At 51.0% G+C, this 21,076-nt stretch overlaps 2 protein-coding genes across 2 annotated transcripts in view; one reads left to right on the top strand and one right to left on the bottom strand.

The window, feature by feature from the left end:
* Window positions 1-641: 641 nt before the first annotated feature.
* Window positions 642-19,650, bottom strand: Gas8 (growth arrest specific 8). The gene is made up of 11 exons (XM_021169941.1): window positions 19,533-19,650; window positions 17,693-17,779; window positions 13,321-13,518; window positions 12,309-12,515; window positions 11,071-11,125; window positions 9,966-10,171; window positions 8,577-8,744; window positions 8,175-8,261; window positions 5,625-5,834; window positions 4,037-4,102; window positions 642-921 (listed from the first exon to the last, which is right to left on the bottom strand). Exons 1-11 carry the CDS (start codon window positions 19,533-19,535, stop codon window positions 772-774), a joined length of 1,437 nt encoding a protein of 478 aa, XP_021025600.1. The 5' UTR covers window positions 19,536-19,650; the 3' UTR covers window positions 642-771.
* Window positions 19,651-20,178: 528 nt separating this feature from the next.
* Window positions 20,179-21,076, top strand: part of Dbndd1 (dysbindin domain containing 1) — a 12,065-nt gene continuing 11,167 nt past the window's right edge. The window contains exon 1 of the mRNA XM_029480728.1: window positions 20,179-20,195. The gene's annotated coding sequence lies outside the window, so the exon portion shown is untranslated. The remainder of the gene's footprint in view (window positions 20,196-21,076) is intronic.

Genomic DNA, 21,076 nt, shown 5'->3' with positions numbered 1-21,076 from the left:
CGTGTCTGCGTGTGTCTGTGTGCTGCCTGCTCCGTCTAGCCAGCCGGTCCTCCTTTTTTGTCCGGGTGCACAAGCCGCAGTGCCCTGACACGTGTCTGCTTCCGTGGGCCCATGGGTGGGTAGGGGGCACGTTTGTGTGCCTGTCCGGGTGTGGTGTGTGCTTGCGCTCTGGAGGCAGTGCAGTTCGTGCCTGTTTACACAGTGGGTCGCCTTTCCTAATCTTGGGTACTTGGATGGTGGAGGCAGATAGTGGGGCAGAATATCTGAGTTTCATGGTTGTCTGAATTCTAGCTCATTTTTAGTGCCCTCAGGGTAAGAGGAAGTCATGGCTGGGTGAGAAGCTTGTTCCAGGAATCCCATTGAATGGCAGGGGAGGGGACAGGTCAGAAGAAGGTTCATCTCTGTTCAGCAGGGATGGGCAATGCCTGGCTAATGGAGGTACTTACTGGCTGGGTCCATTCTCCTTGCTAAGCCTAACAGGACATGGGAGGGCTCAGGGGCTTTTCCACTTCTGTGAGTGGCTGGTGCAGGGACTGCTCAGGTTAGAGGCTGTGGTGTCAGCTGAGCTTTTGGTGGCAGGTGGTAGACATGGAGGCCCTATTAGGGCCTTAAAGAAACAACTTCCTTACAAAGAGAGAATATAAAGTAAATGTGGAAAATGTTCATCGCTGAGGGGTAAGTCTAGAAAACAAACCCTTGCCTGTGTTGGGGCACAGAGGTATTACTTGGACAGAGGGGAAGACTGTAAAGGACGAAGGCTGCAGAAGATGGCTAGGTAGGGGCACCCACAAGTCCTGCAGGGCCCTGTCCCAGTGTCTGTCCAATCACTGCTGTCTCCAGGGGCTTGAACCCCACATTGTCCAGGGGGATCCCGAAGGCTAGTAACTTCGCCTCATATGTACGCAGCAGGTCATTGTGGGCCTGAAAAGACAGAGCAGTGTCAGCAGCAGGCGTCCACCAGGGCCTGGGAACCGCTGCCACCATGCTATGGCGCAGCAGAGGGGCTGTGGCACACCAGACGGGGGCGCTACTGCTGGAGGGGAGGGTGGGTACAGAATGGTAATGAGGATTTGTCAGTGGTCTGTTGTTCCATCTAGGGCCGTGATAAGGGGAGTAAGTCAGTAACTCACATACTCACAATAAAGACAGACTAGAGGGTGGGGGGTGGGGGCAGAACCAGAGCTTGGTGGACTCCTGATCTCTTACCGATTACTTCCTAAGGGTCTCCCTCTCTGCCCTACCAAGGCAGAATGACATCGATCTCCTGGCCCTGGAAAGCACAGTACCCTCTAACTCCCCAGTGACTCTGCAGAAGCAGTGTGTGGGGTGGGGGCAGGGGAGTGCCGGCTGGGGGCGGGGGACAGGGCAGCCTGAAATGACCCCTGAAATGGTGGTGGTCCAAAAAAGATGTGACTTCCTTTGAGGGAGTTCTTTGATAATTTTGTTTTGGTTTTTGGTGTTTTGTTTTTCTTGTTATCTGGGAAAAGGCCCCACTATGTAGCTAGCTAGACTATATATCCCAGGCTAGTTCTACTTATGTAGCCCATGCTGGCTAGAACTTGCTGTTTCTCCAGAATGGCCTCACACTCAAAATCTCACTGCCTCATAGGAAAGTCAGTTTTCCCCGTGCAGTGTCACTGGGACAGTAGCGTTCCCCGGGGCCGGTCCTGTGGCCAGGAGAGGTTGACCTCCGGGAAGCCTTCCTTCTTTGGTTTTGTGGACTTCCTGTTGCATTTAGTCTTACTTTGGCATTGATTTGTCCTATCAGCTTCTTAACCTGTTTGTATCGGGTTTTTTGTGGGTTTGTTTTTGTTTTTGAGAGAAACAGAAAGAGAAACAAAGAGTGAGCATACAGCTAGGTCAGATGTGGGAGATCTGGGAAGAGTTGCAGGAAAGTTAAAAACATGATCAAAATATATTGTATGAGAAAGTTTTTAATGAAAAAAGTCTGCGGTCTCAGTGAGGTGAGTGGTAAGATTACAAGTGTACACCAGACACCTTGCACAATGGCTATTTTTCCTCTTTATGCAGATGTCCTTGATGGCCTGGAACTACACCAGGCTGGCCTAGAATTTACCTCGATCCACCTGCTTTGTCTCTTGAGTGGTGGGATTAGAGCGGCATGCCACCACATCCTGTGTATGTCTAGTACTTGGTACTGTTACTACACATATGTATGAGAAGGCGTGCATATGGACAGATGCCCAAAAAGGCCAGAAAACAAAGTCTGATTCCCTGGTGCAGAAGTCACAGGCATCTGTGAGCCTCCCCCATGTGATGCTGAGAACCGAACTCCACTGATCTCACCAAGCCCTACTGCACATTTTGTACTGGGAGACTTTCATCAGGGAGCGGGTGAGGACTTGGGCTCTGTCTGTCTGTCTGAGAGGGGGGTCCTCCTGCCTCTAGGCTCATCAGTGTTAAGAACTGAGTGCAGTGACAAGTGCTGGGAGCCAAATGTTCACAGCAAGGGCTTCACACCTTTAATCCCAGCACACAGAGATGGACAGGCGTCTGTGAGTTCCGAACCTGCCAGGGCTATGCAGTGGGTCTGTGTGCCTCAAACAAAATTAGAGAAAAGGGCCAGGAGGAGGTGGGGGTGCACGCCCTTGACCTCAGCACCTGCGAGGCAGAAGCAGGTGGGTCTTGAGTTCAAGGCCAGCCTTACCTACAGAGGGAGTTCCAGGACAGCCAGAGAAACCCTGACCCAAACCAACCAACCCAGAAACGAAGAAAAGGGTTCGTTATCCTCAGTGGCTCAGGGAAGAGAAGCAGGGCTTAAGAACAGAGAGAGACAAGGGGCGAGTAAGGATGGGCTACCGTGGGAGCCTCGGAGGCTGGGCTCTGGCTACCATACCCCCTCTCAGCTCAGATCTTGGCCCCCAAGAGCTGTACACCCAGCAGACAGCCCTAACTTTGCTCAGAGCGTGTCAGCCGAGGAACGGGTATGATAAAGAAAGCTCTAGCCTGGGCTACAGGGAGGGCTGGGGAGCCAGGGCAGCTGGTGCAGTGCAGAGCCTGGGCCGCGGGAACAGACATTGTCTGCCTCTATCTAGGGTTAAAAATCAGACAGGATGGCACGAGTGTCGGGACAAGGCCCCAAACAACTGACCAGGAATTCCAATGCCTGCCCCCACGGGACTACGGATGTGACCTGTGTGGTGGCTGCTGTGGGTCTATCCTTGGCAAAGGAAAAGACAGAGCAGTCCCTTAAGAGCATCTGGGGGCCGGGCGTGGTGGCGCACGCCTTTAATCCCAGCACTCGGGAGGCAGAGGCAGGCGGATTTCTGAGTTCGAGGCCAGCCTGGTCTACAAAGTGAGTGCCAGGACAGCCAGGGCTACACAGAGAAACCCTGTCTCGAAAAACCAAAAAAAAAAAAAGAGCATCTGGGGGCTGGCGAGCGAGATGGCTCAGTGGTTAAGAACGCCAACTGCTCTTCCAAAGGTCCTGAGTTCAAATCCCAGCAACCAGATGGTGGCTCACAACCATCTGTAACAAAATCTGATGCTCTCTTCTGGAGTGTCTGAAGACAGCTACAGTGTACTTACATAGAATAAATAAATAAATATTAAAAAAAAAAAGCATCTGGATGCAGAACCCAGGCCTCTCTCAGGTGCATGGGACAGATGGCAGCCAGGGTACAGTGGGAGTCTACTGATACACATGATCGGCATAGAAGGGTATAGAGCTATTTTAGATTCACAAAGGTATCAGAAAAGGTGAAAGCCTGAATTGCCCCCACTGAAGGCAGCGGGCCTTAATCTGGAAGACCAAAGAGGCTCTTCCTATGCCTGAGGGGAGGGAGAGAGACAGGAGACAGAGCCCTACGTGTGTAGCAGCACAGCCAGGACAAGGCCACTCTCAGGCCATAAGGCTATGAGTGCACATCACATGGGGATTACCACACCTACCTCCTGAGTAAGATCCCGGGAATCCCACCCTTTGTCTATAATGTTCATCAGGTGAAGCTGGGCACAGGGCACAGCTCTGAGGGAGGAGAAGGTGGAGCCCTGCAGATGGGGGAATTAGCCTCACCTTGCAGACCCGGGCCAGCTCATACTGTAAGTCCTTGATGGTGGTATTCTTCGATTCTAGAACATCCTAAGGAGAGACAGGTGTGACTTTGATATTGTCATCTAGCAGAGGTGAACAGGGGGACACTAGTCTAGAGTCTGAGAGGCTCAAAGAATAGTAGTGGCACAGCAATGAGCAGAGATCAGCCTCAAGGCCCCACTGCTGCCCAGTCCAACGAGGTCTCTCTTGGATATTGGTGCCACCTAAAGGCCTGAAAACTGACCCGACCAAGTAACTCACCACCCTGAACCACTACTCACTGGACCAGGAACTAGTGCTGAAACAGGCGCCAGACTTTAACTCAAGTGACGCCATGATGGAAGTGTCTGCTGTAAAACATGCAGACAGCACCACTGCCAGCATGAAAACACAGGCCTAAGCCAACAAGGCCCACAGCTCTGGAAAGGTCTCTAAATGCGCTGGCCTTGCTCTTTAGTGTTTGCAGTTCTGCTTCTGTTCTTGTTAACTGAAATATCAGCCCAAAATATGTTTTCTATGCTTCAAGCTGATCCTGTGAAAGATTCAGTGCTACGCTGGGATCCCAAACACCCAGTGTAGACAGCAGCCAGCTAAGGAAGACTTTCCTTGGCTTAAATCCAGACACCCCACAACACCACTGTGAGTGAACACTGGCCTCACTGGGAGGAAGGTGGGTGCTGCCTTGGACCCTCCTGAGTCAGGTACACCTCCTCTCAGATCAGCCCCCTGACAACTCTGACATTTCTGCCTTTTTTGCCCTTCACCAGCCGAACCTGTTTCTTTACTGCTCTTGTTCCACCTGAGGTAGAGTGGGCTCTTTTTGAAGCTTCTACGCCCAGAACCTCCCACAATTCCCACTGCCATTACACACCTTAGTGCACGTGTCAGGTCTCTGAAATCACCTGCAGTCTGCAACCCCCAATGCTTGTGTGCTCCCTAGGGAGGCTCAGCAGGGGGCTACCAGCAATGCCTAATGTCACATACCTCAGACTACAACGATTGATCGATCAATCTACAGGCAGTGAGGTGAACAGACTGTACACAAAGCTGAAGTCTGCAGTGAGCAGCTAGCATTTAAGTTCATCTTGCCTGGACGCCGTATACATCTCAGAATAAATCCTATCCGCCAGCTGCTACACGTCTGCCTCTCTGCTCCAAGCACAGCACAAGTCACAGACAGACAGACTATGCACCCTCCTGCCCTAAAGGATCTGCCTCAGAATGAAATGGCCCCCTTGCCGGGTCGGCTGGGGCTTCAGTTGTTCACATCCTAGAAGCATTAGTGAATCTGGCCCCAAACCAACCACAGCTGTCTCCACGAGACTCAGAGCTACTGGGGACAACTCAGAAGGCAGAGGAAGGGGGATCTCTGAATTTGATGTCAGTTTGGTCTATACAGTGAATTCCTGTCTAAAGGGATGGGGGTAGGGGGCAAGCCACAAGAGGACAGTTGCAGAGCCCAGGGGCTTTAAGCCCAGGCTCGCTCTCTGCTGCAGAAACCATGGCAGCCCCTGACTTAACTGTGCCACCCAAGAAGGCGTACCATAGCGCAGGACAGGAGGGCACCTACCTCAAGTTTGCGGGACACAAGCGTTAGTGCTGTAGGGTCCAGGTTGGAGGCGGCCAGCACCTCATTGAACTGAACCTCCCTCTTCTCCACAGCAGCGTTCAGGGCCTGCAGCTTCCGCTCCAGCAGCAGGTTCTTGAAGCCCGTCTTCTGCTGCACCTCCTGGATGGCGTCTGCGAACTTCCGATAGAGCTCTTCCCTCTCCTGCTGCACCTGAGGATGGGGAGAGCAGCGTGAGCAGCCAGGCCCTCGCCTGCAGAGGCCTCACTGGGGAGAAACCTTCCCACCCTGCCCTAAGTGTGTCGCTCTGTGGAAGGGCCACTTTCACTACAGCCACGCGGTGGCATGAGGACACTGGCTGTCCACACTGCCTGCACTAGACCCTCTGTGCACACAATGAGAAGTGGGTAATCCAGCACACAGGCAGAAAGGAAGAGGGAGAAATAAATTAGCACTGCTGCTTATACTAGTCAGGGTTTCTATTGCTCTGACGAAACACCATGGCCAAGAGCAAGCTGGGGAGGGAAGGGTTTGGCTTACACTTCCACACAGTAGTCCGTCATTGAAAGAAGTCAGGACAGGAAGTCAAGCAAAGCTGAAGCCTGGAGCAGGAGCTGATGCAGAGGCCATGGAGGGTGCTGCTTACTGGCTTCCTCCTCATGGCTTGCTCAGCCTGCTTTCTTATAGAGCCCAGGGACATCAGCTCAGGGATGGTACCACACATAATGGTTTGGGCCCTCCCCCATCAATCACTAAGAAAATGCCCCACAGGCCTATCTATATTGTGACCTTCTGGAGGCATTTTTTCAGCTGAGGTTTCCTCCTCTCAGATGACACTAGCCTGTGTCATGTGGGCATAAAACTATCCAACACACTGACTGCTCTTCTCAGAAGGCGAGAGCTGGATGGAGGTCCACACTCTAAAAACCACCCTGCAGCTCGGTCAGGGCCAGCCTTGCCCAGGTTAGGGCCATGGGCTCAGATGAGACCTTATCGTCAATCGCCCCATACGAGAGTCAAGGCAGGTGCAGATCAAGCTTGAAGCAAGTGTCTATCAGCCACTAAGACATCCTTGCCCGTCTCCTACAGTTCTGCCTACTAACGTGTGCTGTCAAAGACCAAGGCTCTAGGTGGGGCACACTTAACATACAGTTATGAGAATTCCTGCGAGTGGCAGAGAGCCACAGTCTTCCTCTAGCCTCACTGATACCCTTCCTGCCATGACAGTTTCAGGGCTCTGACCAGCACACGTGACCTGAGCATCTCATCTTCATTAGCAAATTCCCGAGCTCAGACCACTCACAGATTTGTCCTCTTCCCCAGAGCAGGCTCCTTTCAAACAGTCCATCCAGTCAGATCTAGATTTACCTTCAAAGGCCCTGAGCATTTTAGAGGATATGACTTGCTGAGCTCTGTCACTGTCTGTACAGGACAGCCTAAGGGCCGAGCCAAGGGGTGGATTACCAATACACCCCACTGGTCAACAGGGCCACCTTCCTTCTCCCTGTGCTTTTGGGGTCAGCATTTGGCTGGAGTGGGGTGGGAGGCAGAGATGGGCCCAAGGCACTGAAACTATCTATATCCACTGAACATGGAGTTATAGACTGAAAGGATTCTGCAGCTGCAAAGGCTGTGAAACCATGAGGTCACATGCCATCCCCAACTGCAAGACTGCTTGCACACGTGCAGAAAACAGGAAAGAGTCACACAAATGCTGACATTAGTGGCTACTGGAAATTCATATTAAAGGGAGTTTTGATTTTACTTCCTCCCTCCCTTTCTTGTTGTTGAAACACTTTATTCAGAGGCTTGGGGGAAGGTGGTAGAAGTCCACGCTGTCTGCTGTCCAGCGCGGGGCAGACCTTAGAGATCTCCCCGTTGCTAAGAGCGGTTTTGTTTCTTATCAAAGTATGGCATTTATTTGTTTGTCTATTTAGAGACATTCCCTTCATGTAGCTCAGGCCGACACGATACTGAATGGTGGGGTGGGGTTTACAGGAGTGTCCCACACCGGGCTTACTCCACTCATAAACTAATATTAAGAAATGGGCCCCTGAGCTGAGATCATGGGGACCAAGCACCCCACAAATCCACAGTCCAGCTGCCAAGGAGACAAAAGAATCAGGCCTCGCCAGGGACCCTGGGCCTTCTACAGAATATACCACAGGTTGATGCCACCTTATAAAAGTTGTACACATGTCAGGTAGTACACACCTTTAATCCCAGCACTTGGGAGGCAGAGGTGGGCGGATCTCTGTGAGTTCAAGGCCAGCCTGGTCTACAGAATGAGTTCCAGACAGCCAGGGTTACACACAGAGAAACCACAAAAAACTCTCAAAAAAAAAACCAAAAATTCGAGGTTGTGTGCACACACCTGTAACTGCAGCTACTCAGAAGGCTGGAGCAGGAGGAGGCAGGGTCCCAGGAGTAAGGCCTGGCCACGCAGGACGGTGAGACCCTATTTCCAAACAAAGAACAGGAAAAGTAGGCCCAGGTAGGAGGCCCTACCTACTCCTGGACTCGGAGCCCGCCATGGCGCCCACACCTGCTCACCTTGATGAACCTCTGCTCCAGGACCTCATGTTCCCATTGCAGGTCCTTTAGCTCCCTCTCAGCCACCTTCAAACGTGCCTTTGTACACTGCAGAGATGGGGGTAGGAGACATAAATACTTCAGAGTCACAGACACTCACATACCACAGACTCCTGGAGACAGCAAGGCTAGGAAAAAAATCACCAGGAACAACTGGTGGGAAGACTCCAGCAGCTGGGCCCCACCCAAGCTATGAGCGGAATGTGTGGAAAACCGGAGTCTAGTCTACAGCAGCGCCAGCCTGCTTAAAGCCCAGGAGTCCAAGAACGAGAGGGCCTATGTCACCACGCCTCGAGTCTCTTGGTCTCTTGCACTGAGGGAGAGGAGGGCTCAGTGAGGGGAAGACTTGAGCAGGGCACTCACAACCAGAATCTGCTTGTCCCTCTCGTGGTTCCCCAGTCTCTTCTGCATCTCGTTCATCTCGTCCTTGGCTTTCTGCAGCGGGTCAGCCAGCCGCCGGTTCTGTAGAGTCACCTCTGCCATCTCCCTCTCCATGTGTTCCTCCTTCTTCCGCATGTCCTCCATCTGCTCCTGTGGGCAGTCACACACAGCACAGGGCTTCGTCTCAGACACTCACGTTCACATGATTCATTACTAGTGTGTGATGTGTGTGGGTGTGCATGCCACAGCACACGCACAGAGGTCAGAGGACAACAGTCAGGACCTGGTTCTCTGCCTCCACCGCAGGTTCCAGGGCCCAGCTCAGGCTTGCATTGCGAGCAGCTCTACCCACTGGGCCATCTCCCTGCGACTGTTTGGTTGGTTTTTTGTTTTGGTTTGGTTTTCTTGAGACAATGGCTCTCTAACCAGCCTAGATTGACTTTGATCTTGCTCTCCTCCTGCCTCCACCTCGTAAGCACTGGGATTATAGGTTTGTGCTACCATATCCAGCTATGAATGCCCTCAACTAAAAACAGAGCTGGGGCAGGCATGGTAACACACACCTAACCTCAGCCCTCAGGGGGCAGAGGGAGGTGGACCTCTGTGCTTACCAGGTTATCATGGTCTACATCGTGAGTTGACTACCCAGTGAGGTGCCCTGAGTCAAAAAGCCAAGCAGCCACATGGGTGCAGCGGATCTACTCTTATTTTACATATAGGCAAGATTTCTGCAGTCTTGATCTATTCTGAACTATGTAAGAATATAAGGTGCATGCAGGGGGTTGGTGAGATGGCTCATCAGTTAAGAGGGCTGACTGCTCTTCTGAAGGTCCCGAGTTCAAATCCCAGCAACCACATGGTGGCTCACAACCATCTGTAATGAAATCTGATGCCCTCTTCTGGAGTGTCTGAAGACAGCTACAGTGTACTTACATATAATAAATAAATCAATCTTAAAAAAAAAAAAAAAAAAGGTGCATGCAGGCTGAAGGTCCAAGGGTGATTCTCTACTGTGGAAATCCTGCCAGCATCAGTTTTATGCCCCAAGTTTCCGAGCAGTGGCTGATGGGAGGGACGCCTGACCCCACCCTGCCGGCACAATGTCGTGCCGACTGCCAATGCGGCCACACTTCAGTCAGCACACATTACCTATCTCAGTCCTGCCTGCATGTCAGTACACCTCTGAAGTTATTCCTTCCACTACAGCACAGTTAGGGAGGTCCAGATGACTTCCCGTTAAACTGTGGGCAGCTTGTGTTACTTACGAATAATATCTGAGAGTGACGGAGGGACCCCGCCTGGTGTTATGCTGGTAAGTTCTAGAACACCCCGCCGTGGGCCCTGAGCTCCTCTCCTAGAGCGCGTCAGCACCTTGAGGGAGTTGATGAGGGCCAGGTTGTTGAGAGTGATGTCGTTGTAGTAGTTCTTGATGTCCGTGAAGGCCTCCTCGTGGCGCTGCATCAGGGTGCTGATCTGGCCGTTCTTCCTCTCCTCCACCTCGTGGATCTCAGTCTTCCTCCGCAGGTCGAGCTCGTCTCTAAGCATCTTCATCTTCTTATCATACTTGGCCTCAATTTCTGAAAGGCAGCAGCACACACAGCAGCTCAGACCAACAGGTGACCTCAAGCCATAAGAAAAGATGGAACTGTGGGGGGAGGGTACAGGAGACTTTCAGAATAACATTTGAAATGTAAATGAAGAAAATATCTAAGAAAAAGAAAAGAAAAGAAAAGAAAAGAAAAGAAAAGAAAAGAAAAGAAAAGAAAAGAGAAAAGAAAAGAAGGAACCTATAGCGGTGCCCAAGAACCGCCATGGCGGTCAGACAGAGGCGGCACCGGCAACTCTGGCAGCAGCCAGACGGCTTTGGTGGAGCTTTCCCTGCAAGTGGCATATTCAGCACATGGGTCACTGTCACCTTTCCTCTGCCTATGATAGCCAGCGTCTGCAGTGGGTGTCCCACACTAATCCCAGGGCACACTACCCGTGGCCCAGCCATAGGCTAGAGGCCCCAGTCAGAAAGCCAGTGTCCTCCTGACAGCGAAGGCTTCTCAGTCCAGGAGCTGAGGAGACTGAAGAAAGTGCTGCACGCTGTTACCTGCAGCTCCCAAACCCAGCCCGGAATGAGTTGTTCTGTGTCTCTGGATCAATCTGCTGGCTTCTGAAATAGTCTATCTCCCTCTCCCTGCTGTGTCTGTCTGTCTGTCTGTGTGTATGTGTGTGTGTGTTCACAAGCTTTTTTTTTTCTTTTCTTTTTTTGGTTTTTCGAGACAGGGTTTCTCTGTGTAGCCCTGGCTGTCCTGGAACTCACTCTGTAGACCAGGCTGGCCTCGAACTCAGAAATCCACCTGCCTCTGCCTCCCGAGTGCTGGGATTAACAAGCTTCTTAATAAGACGTATGTGCCTCAATTTACCTACCAAGCAGCAATGGGAGGGTTCCCTGACACCATCCTACACCGTGTATGTCTGTGAAACTGACCTCGAACTTGCCTTTCAAAGTCATTTCGCATCTTGGTGATCTCCTCGGCTTGTTTCTGCACAAATGAGAAGGGGGTGTTACTCGACAGCCAGACAGCCAGCCCTACCCTCCTTAGGCTGAGCCTACTCCTCTCCCGTGACGAAGTTCAGCTTTAGAAAGCTCTGTGGTGCTGCTGCTGCTGCTGCTGCTGCTGCCTGGACTCTCCTCACTTCTACATCGTAAAATACACCCAGAATAACACGGCTCTCACAGCCTCCACACTTCTTACACAACGCACTTCCCTCAGCAAGGCCACCTCTGAACACGAGACAGCAGCAGACAAGGTGCTGTTCGTGGGTTGGTTTTCTCATCCAACCTTCCCAAAGCCAGAGAGCAACAGTCACATCTACATGAGGCAGCGGGCTCTCTCCAGGAGCCTGACAAAGCTCCTGCCAGCCTCTCTCACTGTGACTTAAAACGGTGTTCAGAAAAAATATAATAGTTGTCATCATTGTTTTGTTTGTTGGTTGGTTTTGAGACAAGGTTCCCCTGCATAAATTGTTCTGTCCTGGAACTCACTCCACAGACTGGGCTAGCCTTGAACTCAGATCTGCCTGCAGCTGTCTCCCCAGTGCCGGGACTAAAGGCATACCCACCACATCCATCCTAGAGATTACTTTAACAAGCAGTCCCATGTTAACATTTTTGTAAGGTTTTTCAATTATTATTTTATGTGTGCATTACATCTGCATATACAACTGAGTACAATCTTCCTGCCTGATACATATGGGAGCCAGAAAAGGGCATGATGTCCCTTAGAGCTGGAGTTACAGACAGCTGTAAAAGCCAACAGTACTCCTGATCACTGAGCCATCTCTCCCACCCAAATTTTTATATTATATGTGTTTCATATTTTGGGTGTTTTGCCAGCAGGTATGTCTGTATACTACATGTGTGTCTGGTGCTCAGAGAGGCCAAAAGAAGTTGTTGGGTCCCCTGGAACTGGAATAATGGATGTTTGCCAGCTGCCATGTGGGTGGTGGGACTTGAACCCAAGTCCTCTAGAAGAGCAGTCATTGCTCTTAACTGCTGAGCCTCTACACATTACAAATTTGAATAAAGTTTTGCCGACTTATTTGTTAAAAACCTCTGGTCATTTCTTCCCTCCCCGCCCCACATCTTAAGTTCCTCCTTGTTAAGGAACCCGTTCAGATGGCTGGGTCCCCTCTTCCGCCACTGTTCCCACAGCATGGACCTACCAGGCACAGGTTCTTTATGACCACCTCGTTAGCCAGCTCCTGCTCCTTGAGCTCCACCTTCAGGACCCGCATGTCCTTGCGCAGAGCGCCCTCCTGGGTGCGGTGCTCCTTCTGGGCCAGCTTCATGACCACGGTGCCCTCAGCCTTCACCTCAGCCAGGTTGTTCTGGTGCTCGTACAGCAGGTGCTTCACCTTCTGCTTGTATACCTGCAGAGCGGGGGGGGGGGTGTTGCTGCATGCTCATGGGAAGCACCAGTGTGTGCCCAGCTCACAAGGAGCCACGAGGCAGAGCTGGAGTCAGCCTGCCTACCCTGCCACGTAACAGAGGCTTCAACTGATGCTCGGGACCTGTGGGGCCTCCCTACTACCAGGAGGAGCCGGCTTTCCCTGCCCTCTTCAGAGACTGCTGGGTGGTGCTATCAGGGGAGCACAGCTGATACTCTGACAGGTCATCAGTTATAAAAAATAAATGAGGAAAAATAAAAACGTTGGTTTTTGTTTGTTTTGGGACAGAGTCTCCTGTAGCCCAGGCTGGTCTAAAACTGTGTACATCACTAAAGTTGGCCTTGAACTCCAGGTCCTCTTGCACCCACCTCCCACGCCCTGGGACAGCAAGCGTGTGCCAATGGCAGCTGGGTTTTAAGTACTTTTGCCGTTTTGTCTGGCTGAATCATAACTGTCCTTGGTACACTGGCACGGGAACCCCATGATATTCCTCTTTCATCAGGGCTGGTGGTCGTCTCAGCAGAGCACATGGCTTCAGGTGGGGCACACGTGGAGCCGTGCCGGGTGCTGGGGATCCCTGCTTGGCCGACTTAATCAGCAGAGTCGATGCTGGTGACCAAGGGGGTGACAGACGACACAGCCAAGTCACCTTTGCAACCTTCCTTGGACTCTCAGAAAAATCGCCTCTGGGTCACAGTGCAGAGGAGTATGTTCCCATAGAGAAGCAGGAAACACCGCCACCCAGCCCCCTTTCTCCAGTGGGTACAGACAGATGGACTCCACTCACCTTGATCTCCACCTGGTGCCTCTCCTCGGCCTCCTCCATCTCCCGGTCTTTGTTGCGCAGCTCAGCCTTCTTCTCCTCCAGCTGCCTCCGCGTGATCTCCCAGAAGGTGTGGATCTTGTCGCGCTCCAGCTGGAAGTAGTTACGCTCCTCTCTCTCCCGGTCCAGCTCCTCCCGGATGCGGGCGACATGTTCCTCCACCTGACCGGGCACAGGGCACCAATGGGGGATGCTGCAGGAGCCCACCCACCACCAGGTGCGGCCCAAGGGAAGCAGGGAAGAAAGGGGGAGGGGCCGTTTTACTGGAGTTACAACACAAAGCAGGAAGGCCCCAGGGACAGTAAACCACAAAAGTCTCTCAAATCTGACCAATAATTAATTATAAAACAATGATACCTGCCCAGCGACTCCTGGATTCTTTTTTTTTTTTTTTTAAGATTTATTTATTTATTATATGTAAGTACACTGTAGCTGTCTTCAGACACTCCAGAAGAGGGCGCCAGATCTCTTTACGGATGGTTGTGAGCCACCATGTGGTTGCTGGGATTTGAACTCTGGACCTTCGGAAGAGCAGTCGGGTGCTCTTACCCACTGAGCCATCTCACCAGCCCCCTCCTGGATTCTTTTAAGAAATTTCTCAAAAGAAACATAATGATCTACAACTGTTTTAAACAGCACAATGGTTGAAAATTAGAACATATCAACTCAACTGTAATATTATAAAAATTACCCAGAAGCACATAAATGTCTCCACAAAAATCACACAAAGCCAGCGGGCTCTGCACTCAGCAGACTCTGGGCCAGAGCCAATTATAACCCTGCAAATAGGTTAAAGGGGAAAAGTAGGGCAGGTCTCAGCTTTCCTGAGCGTGGCTTCCCTGGGGAATCAGTTATCTTTAGGCACAGCACAGGACGGCTACTTGATTTCCTCTCTCAAGACTACATCCCACCAGGCAGTGGTGGTGCACGCCTTTAATCCCAGCACTCAGGAGGTAGAGGCAAGCAGAGCTCTGTGAGTTCAAGGCCAGCCTCGTCTACAAGGTGAGTTCCAGGACAGCCAGGGCTGTGCAGAGAAACCTTGGGGGTGGGGGGGCCAGAGAGACAGAGACACATGGAGGGAGAGACAGACAGACAAAGAGATGGACAGACAGACTCAAACAGACACCCCATTCTACACAGGGAACAAATAAGACCCAGAGCCAAGCGGCTCTGTGGAAGGACGCTGGGCAGCGGCTAGGTGCCTATGAGGGAACATGCACGCCGCACTCTGCCTAGTGCTTCCCACCGTGTCACGCACACTGATAGTCCTGAAGTCTCTTCACATCGAGGGACTTTAGTGTCACTCCAATAGTTACAAACAGAACTCCTGCTCTGTTTGGCTCATATGGAGTTTGTCCTTAGGACGGAGACACTAAGGTTCAGTCTCCAAATGTGTGAGGTAAACGGGACAGAAAGAGCATGTCGGGGGGCCTGGAGGTCACACTGTTCTCAATCACCCCAGTCAAACACAAACTGGATCCCCAATACACCTCTGCTTAAGCTGCTAGTGGTTTTCCTGTACAGAAAATAAAGCAGCCAGCCTGGTCTACAAAGTGAGTTCCAGGATGGCCGGGACCATACAGAGAAACCTGTCTCAGGAAAGAGAGATGGCTCAGTGGTTAAAGCACTTGTTGCTCTTGCAGCAGAACAAGATCCAGTTCCCGGGATCCAAACGGTGGCTAATCCAGTTCCAGGGGATCTGAAGCCACCTCTGGCTCCTCAGGCACCGAACACACATGGCACATGCAAACACACAGGCAACACACATACAACGTATAAAAAAATAAATCTGTAAAAACATACATTGTGCATGTATGTATGTATGCCTGTGCATCAAGGGAGTGCTTAGAGCCTGTGGAGGTCAGAGGAGGACATCAGAACCCCTGGGACTGCAGTCACAGAGGGCTGTGAGCCACTGTGTGAGTGCTGGGAAGCAAACCTGAGCCCTGCCCAGAGCAGCGATGCTCTTAACCCACACGCCCACTCTCCAGCTCTTGAAAACATGTATTTTAAATCAAAATACAACTCTCGGGCTGGAGAGATGGCTCAGTGGGTAAGAGCACTGACTGCTCTTCCAGAGGTCATGAGTTCGGATCCCAGCAATCACATGATGGCTCACAACCTCATCTATAATGAGATCTGATGCCCTCTTCTGGGGTGTCTGAAGACAGCTACAGTGTACTTACATATAATAAATAAGTAAAAAAAAAAAAAAATACAGCTCTGTACAGTGGCATGGAGAAGGCCGGTGCTATAGGCGATGAAAAAAATTACCCAGAATACAAAGATGAATGGGAGACATTCATTAAAATAGTCTGCAAGAGAGCAGTAGGTGAGTTCCCCAGAGGCCTTGCATGGCTGAGAGCAAGTAGAGTGTTTTATGGCGGTAGAGGGACGTTACTGGGTCTCCGCAGCCATTTGTGTGGGAGCCACATCTGGATTGATGGGGTAGGGGGGGACAGCTCACTGTCTTGTATGTAGCAAATTTATAGCACAAATTGTTTCTCTTGTAACTGGCGAGCCTTGTACAGTCATAATGCTACAGGTCATTAGGAGTTAGGCTCCAGATGTCGACAGAAGACATCACACGACATCAGGAGTCAGGCACCAAATGGTCTTGCCTGGGCTTTAAAGTAGAGAGATTACGCCTTTGAAATCACCAACACTCAGACCGTTGCCCAACTCCAGTTTCAGCTTACATTCTTCTAGCCCCCTTCATATTATCTTCAGCAATTACAACGAGTCTTACTAACACAACTGCACATGACCCTCCAGCCCCGTGTCCAAACCCTGCAAGCCGCCTGTCGTAGTTAGGGCTTTACTGCTGTGAACAGACACCATGACCAAGGCAAGTCTTAGAAAGACAAACATTTAATTGGGGCTGGCTTACAGGATCAGAGGTTCAGTCCATTATCATCATGGTGGGAAGCACGACAGTGTGCAGGCAGACATGGTGCAGGAGGAGCTAGAGTTCTGCCTCTTGATTCAAAGGCAGCCAGAAAGGGACTGAGGGGGAGTTGGACCATAGGACCTCACGCCCACCCCCAGGAGGACACACTTCCTTGGACAAGGCCACACCTCCCAGCAGGACCAGGCATATTCAAACCACCACAGCAACTGTCACCGACTCAGACCAGGGAGACATGCCATGTTGGCACGGGTTGTGGTTTTTACATCAATATACACGAGTGGCTTAAGATCATTTGTATAAGGACACTACAACACAACACAACCTAAACATATACTGAAGACATCACTCCAGAACCAGGAGTGAGGCTCAGTGGTGCGGCACTGGTCTTAACAAAAAAATAAAGTAAATGAAGAAAACCCCCTCCCCAGCTAAGCATGAGCAGTCAGACAGGCTGCCCCTTATTGGAAGTGTTGTCAAAAATAAAACAGCCAGGGGCCAGCACAATGGTTCAGCAGGTAAAGGGGTCTGCTGCCAAGCCAGAAAACCTGAGTTCAATCCCAACCCCTACACAGTGGAGGAAAGAACCAACCCACACATGTTGTCCAAATGTATAAATGAAAGACAGAACACTAATTTTAAAAACTGTGGGTGAGCCGGGCGGTGGTGGCACACGCCTTTAATCCCAGCACTTGGAAGGCAGAGGGAGTCAGATTTCTGAGTTTGAGGCCAGCCTGGCCTACAGAGTGAGTTCCAGGACATCCAGGGCTACACAGAGAAACCCTGTCTCGCAAAACCAAACAAACAAACAAAAAAAAACCCAAAAAACCTGCGGGTGATTAATCAGACTGAGACAATGAAGTTTTAAGTAAATCGAGTTCCTTTTAAAATTTTCCTTTTTTCTCCTTCTTTTTTTGGTTTTTTGAAACGGTGCCTTTCTATATAGCTTTGGCTGACTTGGAACTCACTATGTAGAGCAGACTGGCCTTGAAATTACTGAGACTGATCTACCTGCCTCTGCCTCCCAAGGCAGGCGCCACCACACTTGGCTAAAAATTTCCCCTTTGATATAATGTTTACTGGCAAACAAAGAATGACATATCTGTCTTACCACTTACAAATCAGCTCTGTGACCACTGGGTATATGAAAAGATAAGAATGAAATAAAATGCACAAAGTTTAAAAATACCTATCATATTCGAGGGGTGGGGGGACGCCTTCCAGGTTCCTATTACAAAGTGTCTTCACATGGATACACTGCATAAAAGTATGTCATGCTAGGTGAAGTGGCGGAAACTACGGGCATGGGACAGACACGTTACATTTGGACAGACTGAGAGGAGACGGACATACAGATAAGAGTTTCGCCAGCACATCTGCAGCGGTGCCTACCCCACCCTCGAGCCAGGCTCCAAGGGCTGTGCTCACCTGCTCCTTGGTCATGTCCTCTGGTGCGACGCCATCAACAACTGCGGTGCCTTTGGCTTTCCCCTTCTTCCCTTTCTTTTTGGGTGCCTTTGTGTGAAGAAGAGAGGACTAAGTACAGGTCAACTCTACCTCAGGGTGTCCCTCTTTGACGGACTGACTGCTCACATGATCAGCTCTACCTCAGGGTGTCCCTCTTTGACTGACTCGGTTCACACAGGCATAAGGGGAAGGAAGGCCTGTTTAGAATCTTGACCTTGACTGTTCACACCGTGCTGACTGGAACATTTACCTAGAGGTATCATTATACTGATCCCCCCATTAATATACCAGAGAGAGAGAGAGAGAGAGAGAGAAAGAAAGAGAGAGAGAAAGAAAGAGAGAGAGAAAGAAAGAGAGCGAGCGCTCATTTGGAGAAGCACTAAGGGGGAAATTTTCCTCATTTCAGAAGGGAAGGAGAAAGAAAACAATTCAAACCCATTCACTCCTGGATGTAGGACAAGAATTTCTTTGTTAGGATCAAAAACATTCTTTTGGAGAGATGGCTCAGACGTTAAGAGCACTGACTGCTCTTCCAGAGGTCCCGAGTTCAATTCCCAGCAACCACATGGTGGCTCACAACCATCTGTAATGGGATCTGATGCCCTCTTCTGCTGTGTCTGAGGACAGCAGCAGTGTACTCACATATATAAAACAAATCTTAAATTAAAAAAAAAAAAAAAGAAAAACTTATGGGGGGGGGGAGAAGGGGTGTTTTGGGAAAGGCAGCATTTGAAGAGGTAGTGTGGAAACCTAAAAGAAAAAAAGAAAAACTTATCTGGGCTTTAAAAAGGAGGGATACACACCTCTCTCTCTCTCTCACTCACACACACACACACACACACACACACACACACACAAGTCCACTGGCAACCACACTTCATAGCCACCACAGAGACACAGGAGACCCTCATCAGCAAGGACCGAGAATAAGCCTTTTGGAGAGACCTCACAGCCATGACCGAATCTGAGGCTTCCTGACTCGTGTCTGCCATGATGGACCCACTTCAGGGAACTCTGGTCACGAGCACACGCGCACACTGTGTCTGTCTGCAGATGTTCCCTGCAGACACTGCTCACAGGGCCTGCTTTATTCTAGCAGCCTTGACAAGGCCATAAATGCTTGGCGGGAAGATTCAGCAGCAGTTAATATCGGCCATGGTTCCAGGCAGGCAGACGCAGGAAGATGCCACCCCACCAGCTAATGACCCATGCCCTGGCACATCTGCCAAGACACTGCACTACTGACAGCATCTATCTCCTGGGTGGGGCGGGGCATTATGTGAGGAAAATAAAGGAGGCAGGGGGCTTCGGCCTTGTTCTTCTCAGGAGTCTGAGATACCCAAGGTGTGTATCCCTGGTTACTCCATGACACTCTGCCTTTAGTAGGGAGAACTCCAGCCACATGGTACATGCTAGGTTTTCCACCTCCGAGTTCTCGGGGTTTCTCCTGTGCCGGATTCTACGCCTTGTGGACACTTAATTGACCCCTGAGCCCTTAAGTACTGGTCCCAAGGATCTGACGGACTCAGCTTCTGATTTCTGGACGCCTTGCACACCGGGCTCTCAGTCTAGCCAGTGTGATGATCATCCCGGTGAACCGAATGCAGGCCCCGGCCTCCCGGCCTCCCCAACCGGGACCACACGGAAGAACTGCGCCCAGCTCTCCATTCTAGTAATCCAAAACTGCAGGCCGCTCGCCCCAGGCCTCCCAGTCCCGGGGACCCGACCCTCTCCGCATTTCTGCACGAAAGCTTCCCAGGTTCTCTGTGCACTGGACACCCCGAGCACCGGCCCGACTCACCATGGTGCCAGCAGTCCAGCACTTTCACTAATCTGGGATGGGCGCTGGTCAGAGGAGGCTGCGCGGTCTCCTGGCAACTCAAACTAGATCCCGCGCTGGTTCTCAAATCCTCGCGAGACTATCCTCCAGGTCTCCTCCCCACCCCCCATCCCCCACCCCCGCCCTAAGGGACCTGGGCAACCGGAGTGCGTCCCTAGCAACGCGCCAGAAGAGCTAGTGTTGCCCTCAGTGTATTGCTGGTCTCTCTCCCACTACAACTTGGGCTACAGAAGAAACCGATTGTGGTTCCTCGGGTTCTCCAGAGTCTACATGGCGGCCGCTCACGAGGAGGAACGGATAAAGAGAAAAGTCTGAGTGATTAATCTGCCTCCCAAGCCAAGTTCCCAAATTGAATTCAAATGTTGAGCTAAGAGCCCGCTCCTGCGGCCCATCCACCTTGCCCTGCTTGTGAAAATTCCTTCCACATTCTGCTCTGATGAGACTGAACGTGCAAAGCTGGGCTTCCAGAAAGAAAAATGCTAAGGGTGTCATGCATGCGACCACAGGGGAAGCTGAGAGGAAGACTGCATGCGTTGGAAGCTAGCCTGGGCTACATACCAAAATCCTGGTCTCAAAAAAAAAAAAAAAAAAAAATGCTGGAGAGATGAAGAGATGGCTCAGCGGGTAAGAGCACTGACTGTTCTTCTGAAGGTAGAACCACCCATAATGAGACCTGACGCCCTCTTCTGAAGTCAGCTACAGTGTATTCATTTATAATAATCAATAAGCATAAGCGAGTTGATTGGAGTTGCTTGGAGCAGGGCTGCACCCTGCATAACAACCACATAAAGGCTCACAACCATCTGCACAGCTGCAGTGTATGCACATACATAAAAAGAAAGAGAAACAAAACAAAGCAAAACAACAACAAAGTGGTCTAGCAGGACAGGGTAGAAGAGAAACCGAAGGGGCAGCAGGTTATGCTTCCCTGCCTGCTTTGGGGATGAAGATCCCACACCCATAAGTGGATGCAGCAGGAGAGAAAGAAAGATTGCTCAGTGGTGGGGATCTGAGGCTCCTAGCAATGAGACTCCCCTGTTTGCTAACCCAACCTCCCAGTGTCCCCCCTCCCAGATTCTTGAAGAATGGCCCTCTGGAAGAACAACACCGAATCCTTGTGAGCGTTCTAACAGTGGCTTATTTGTAGTAAATCTTAACAAAAGTCCAACATAGCCGCCACGCTGTTTGCTGTCAGAGAACTTTAAGGCGAGCCCCACTCATCACTCTCTTCCTGGGAAACTCAAAAGTAGCACCTAGAAGCCCCTGAGCACAGTTAGGTCCGCTGTCGGATGCTGTCGGCAGAGAGCTCAGATTGTCAGCCGGAACATACACAGGTGGACTCTGGGGAGCCTGGTTTTTACAGGAGCCTTCCAAGAAAGCTGGATTTCTTTTCTAAAGACCTAGCCTCAGCAGGGCGTGGTGGCGCACGCCTTTAATCCCAGCACTTGGGAGGCAGAGGCAGGCGGATTTCTGAGTTCGAGGCCAGCCTGGTCTACAAAGTGAGT

This window comes from Mus caroli, chromosome 8 (genome assembly GCF_900094665.2).
Source record: "Mus caroli chromosome 8, CAROLI_EIJ_v1.1, whole genome shotgun sequence".
Lineage (NCBI taxonomy): Eukaryota > Metazoa > Chordata > Mammalia > Rodentia > Muridae > Mus > Mus caroli.
This window is presented reverse-complemented; position numbering and strand designations above follow the sequence as displayed.

What these genes read in the sequence shown, in the direction of transcription:
- Gas8 (XM_021169941.1), bottom strand. An exon ending in GGCACCAGGTGGAGATCAAG is followed by an intron (nt 12,516 to 13,320) that starts GTGAGTGGAGTC and finishes CCCGCTCTGCAG; the next exon opens with GTATACAAGCAGAAGGTGAA. An exon ending in GGGACAAGCAGATTCTGGTT is followed by an intron (nt 8,262 to 8,576) that starts GTGAGTGCCCTG and finishes CCATCTCTGCAG; the next exon opens with TGTACAAAGGCACGTTTGAA.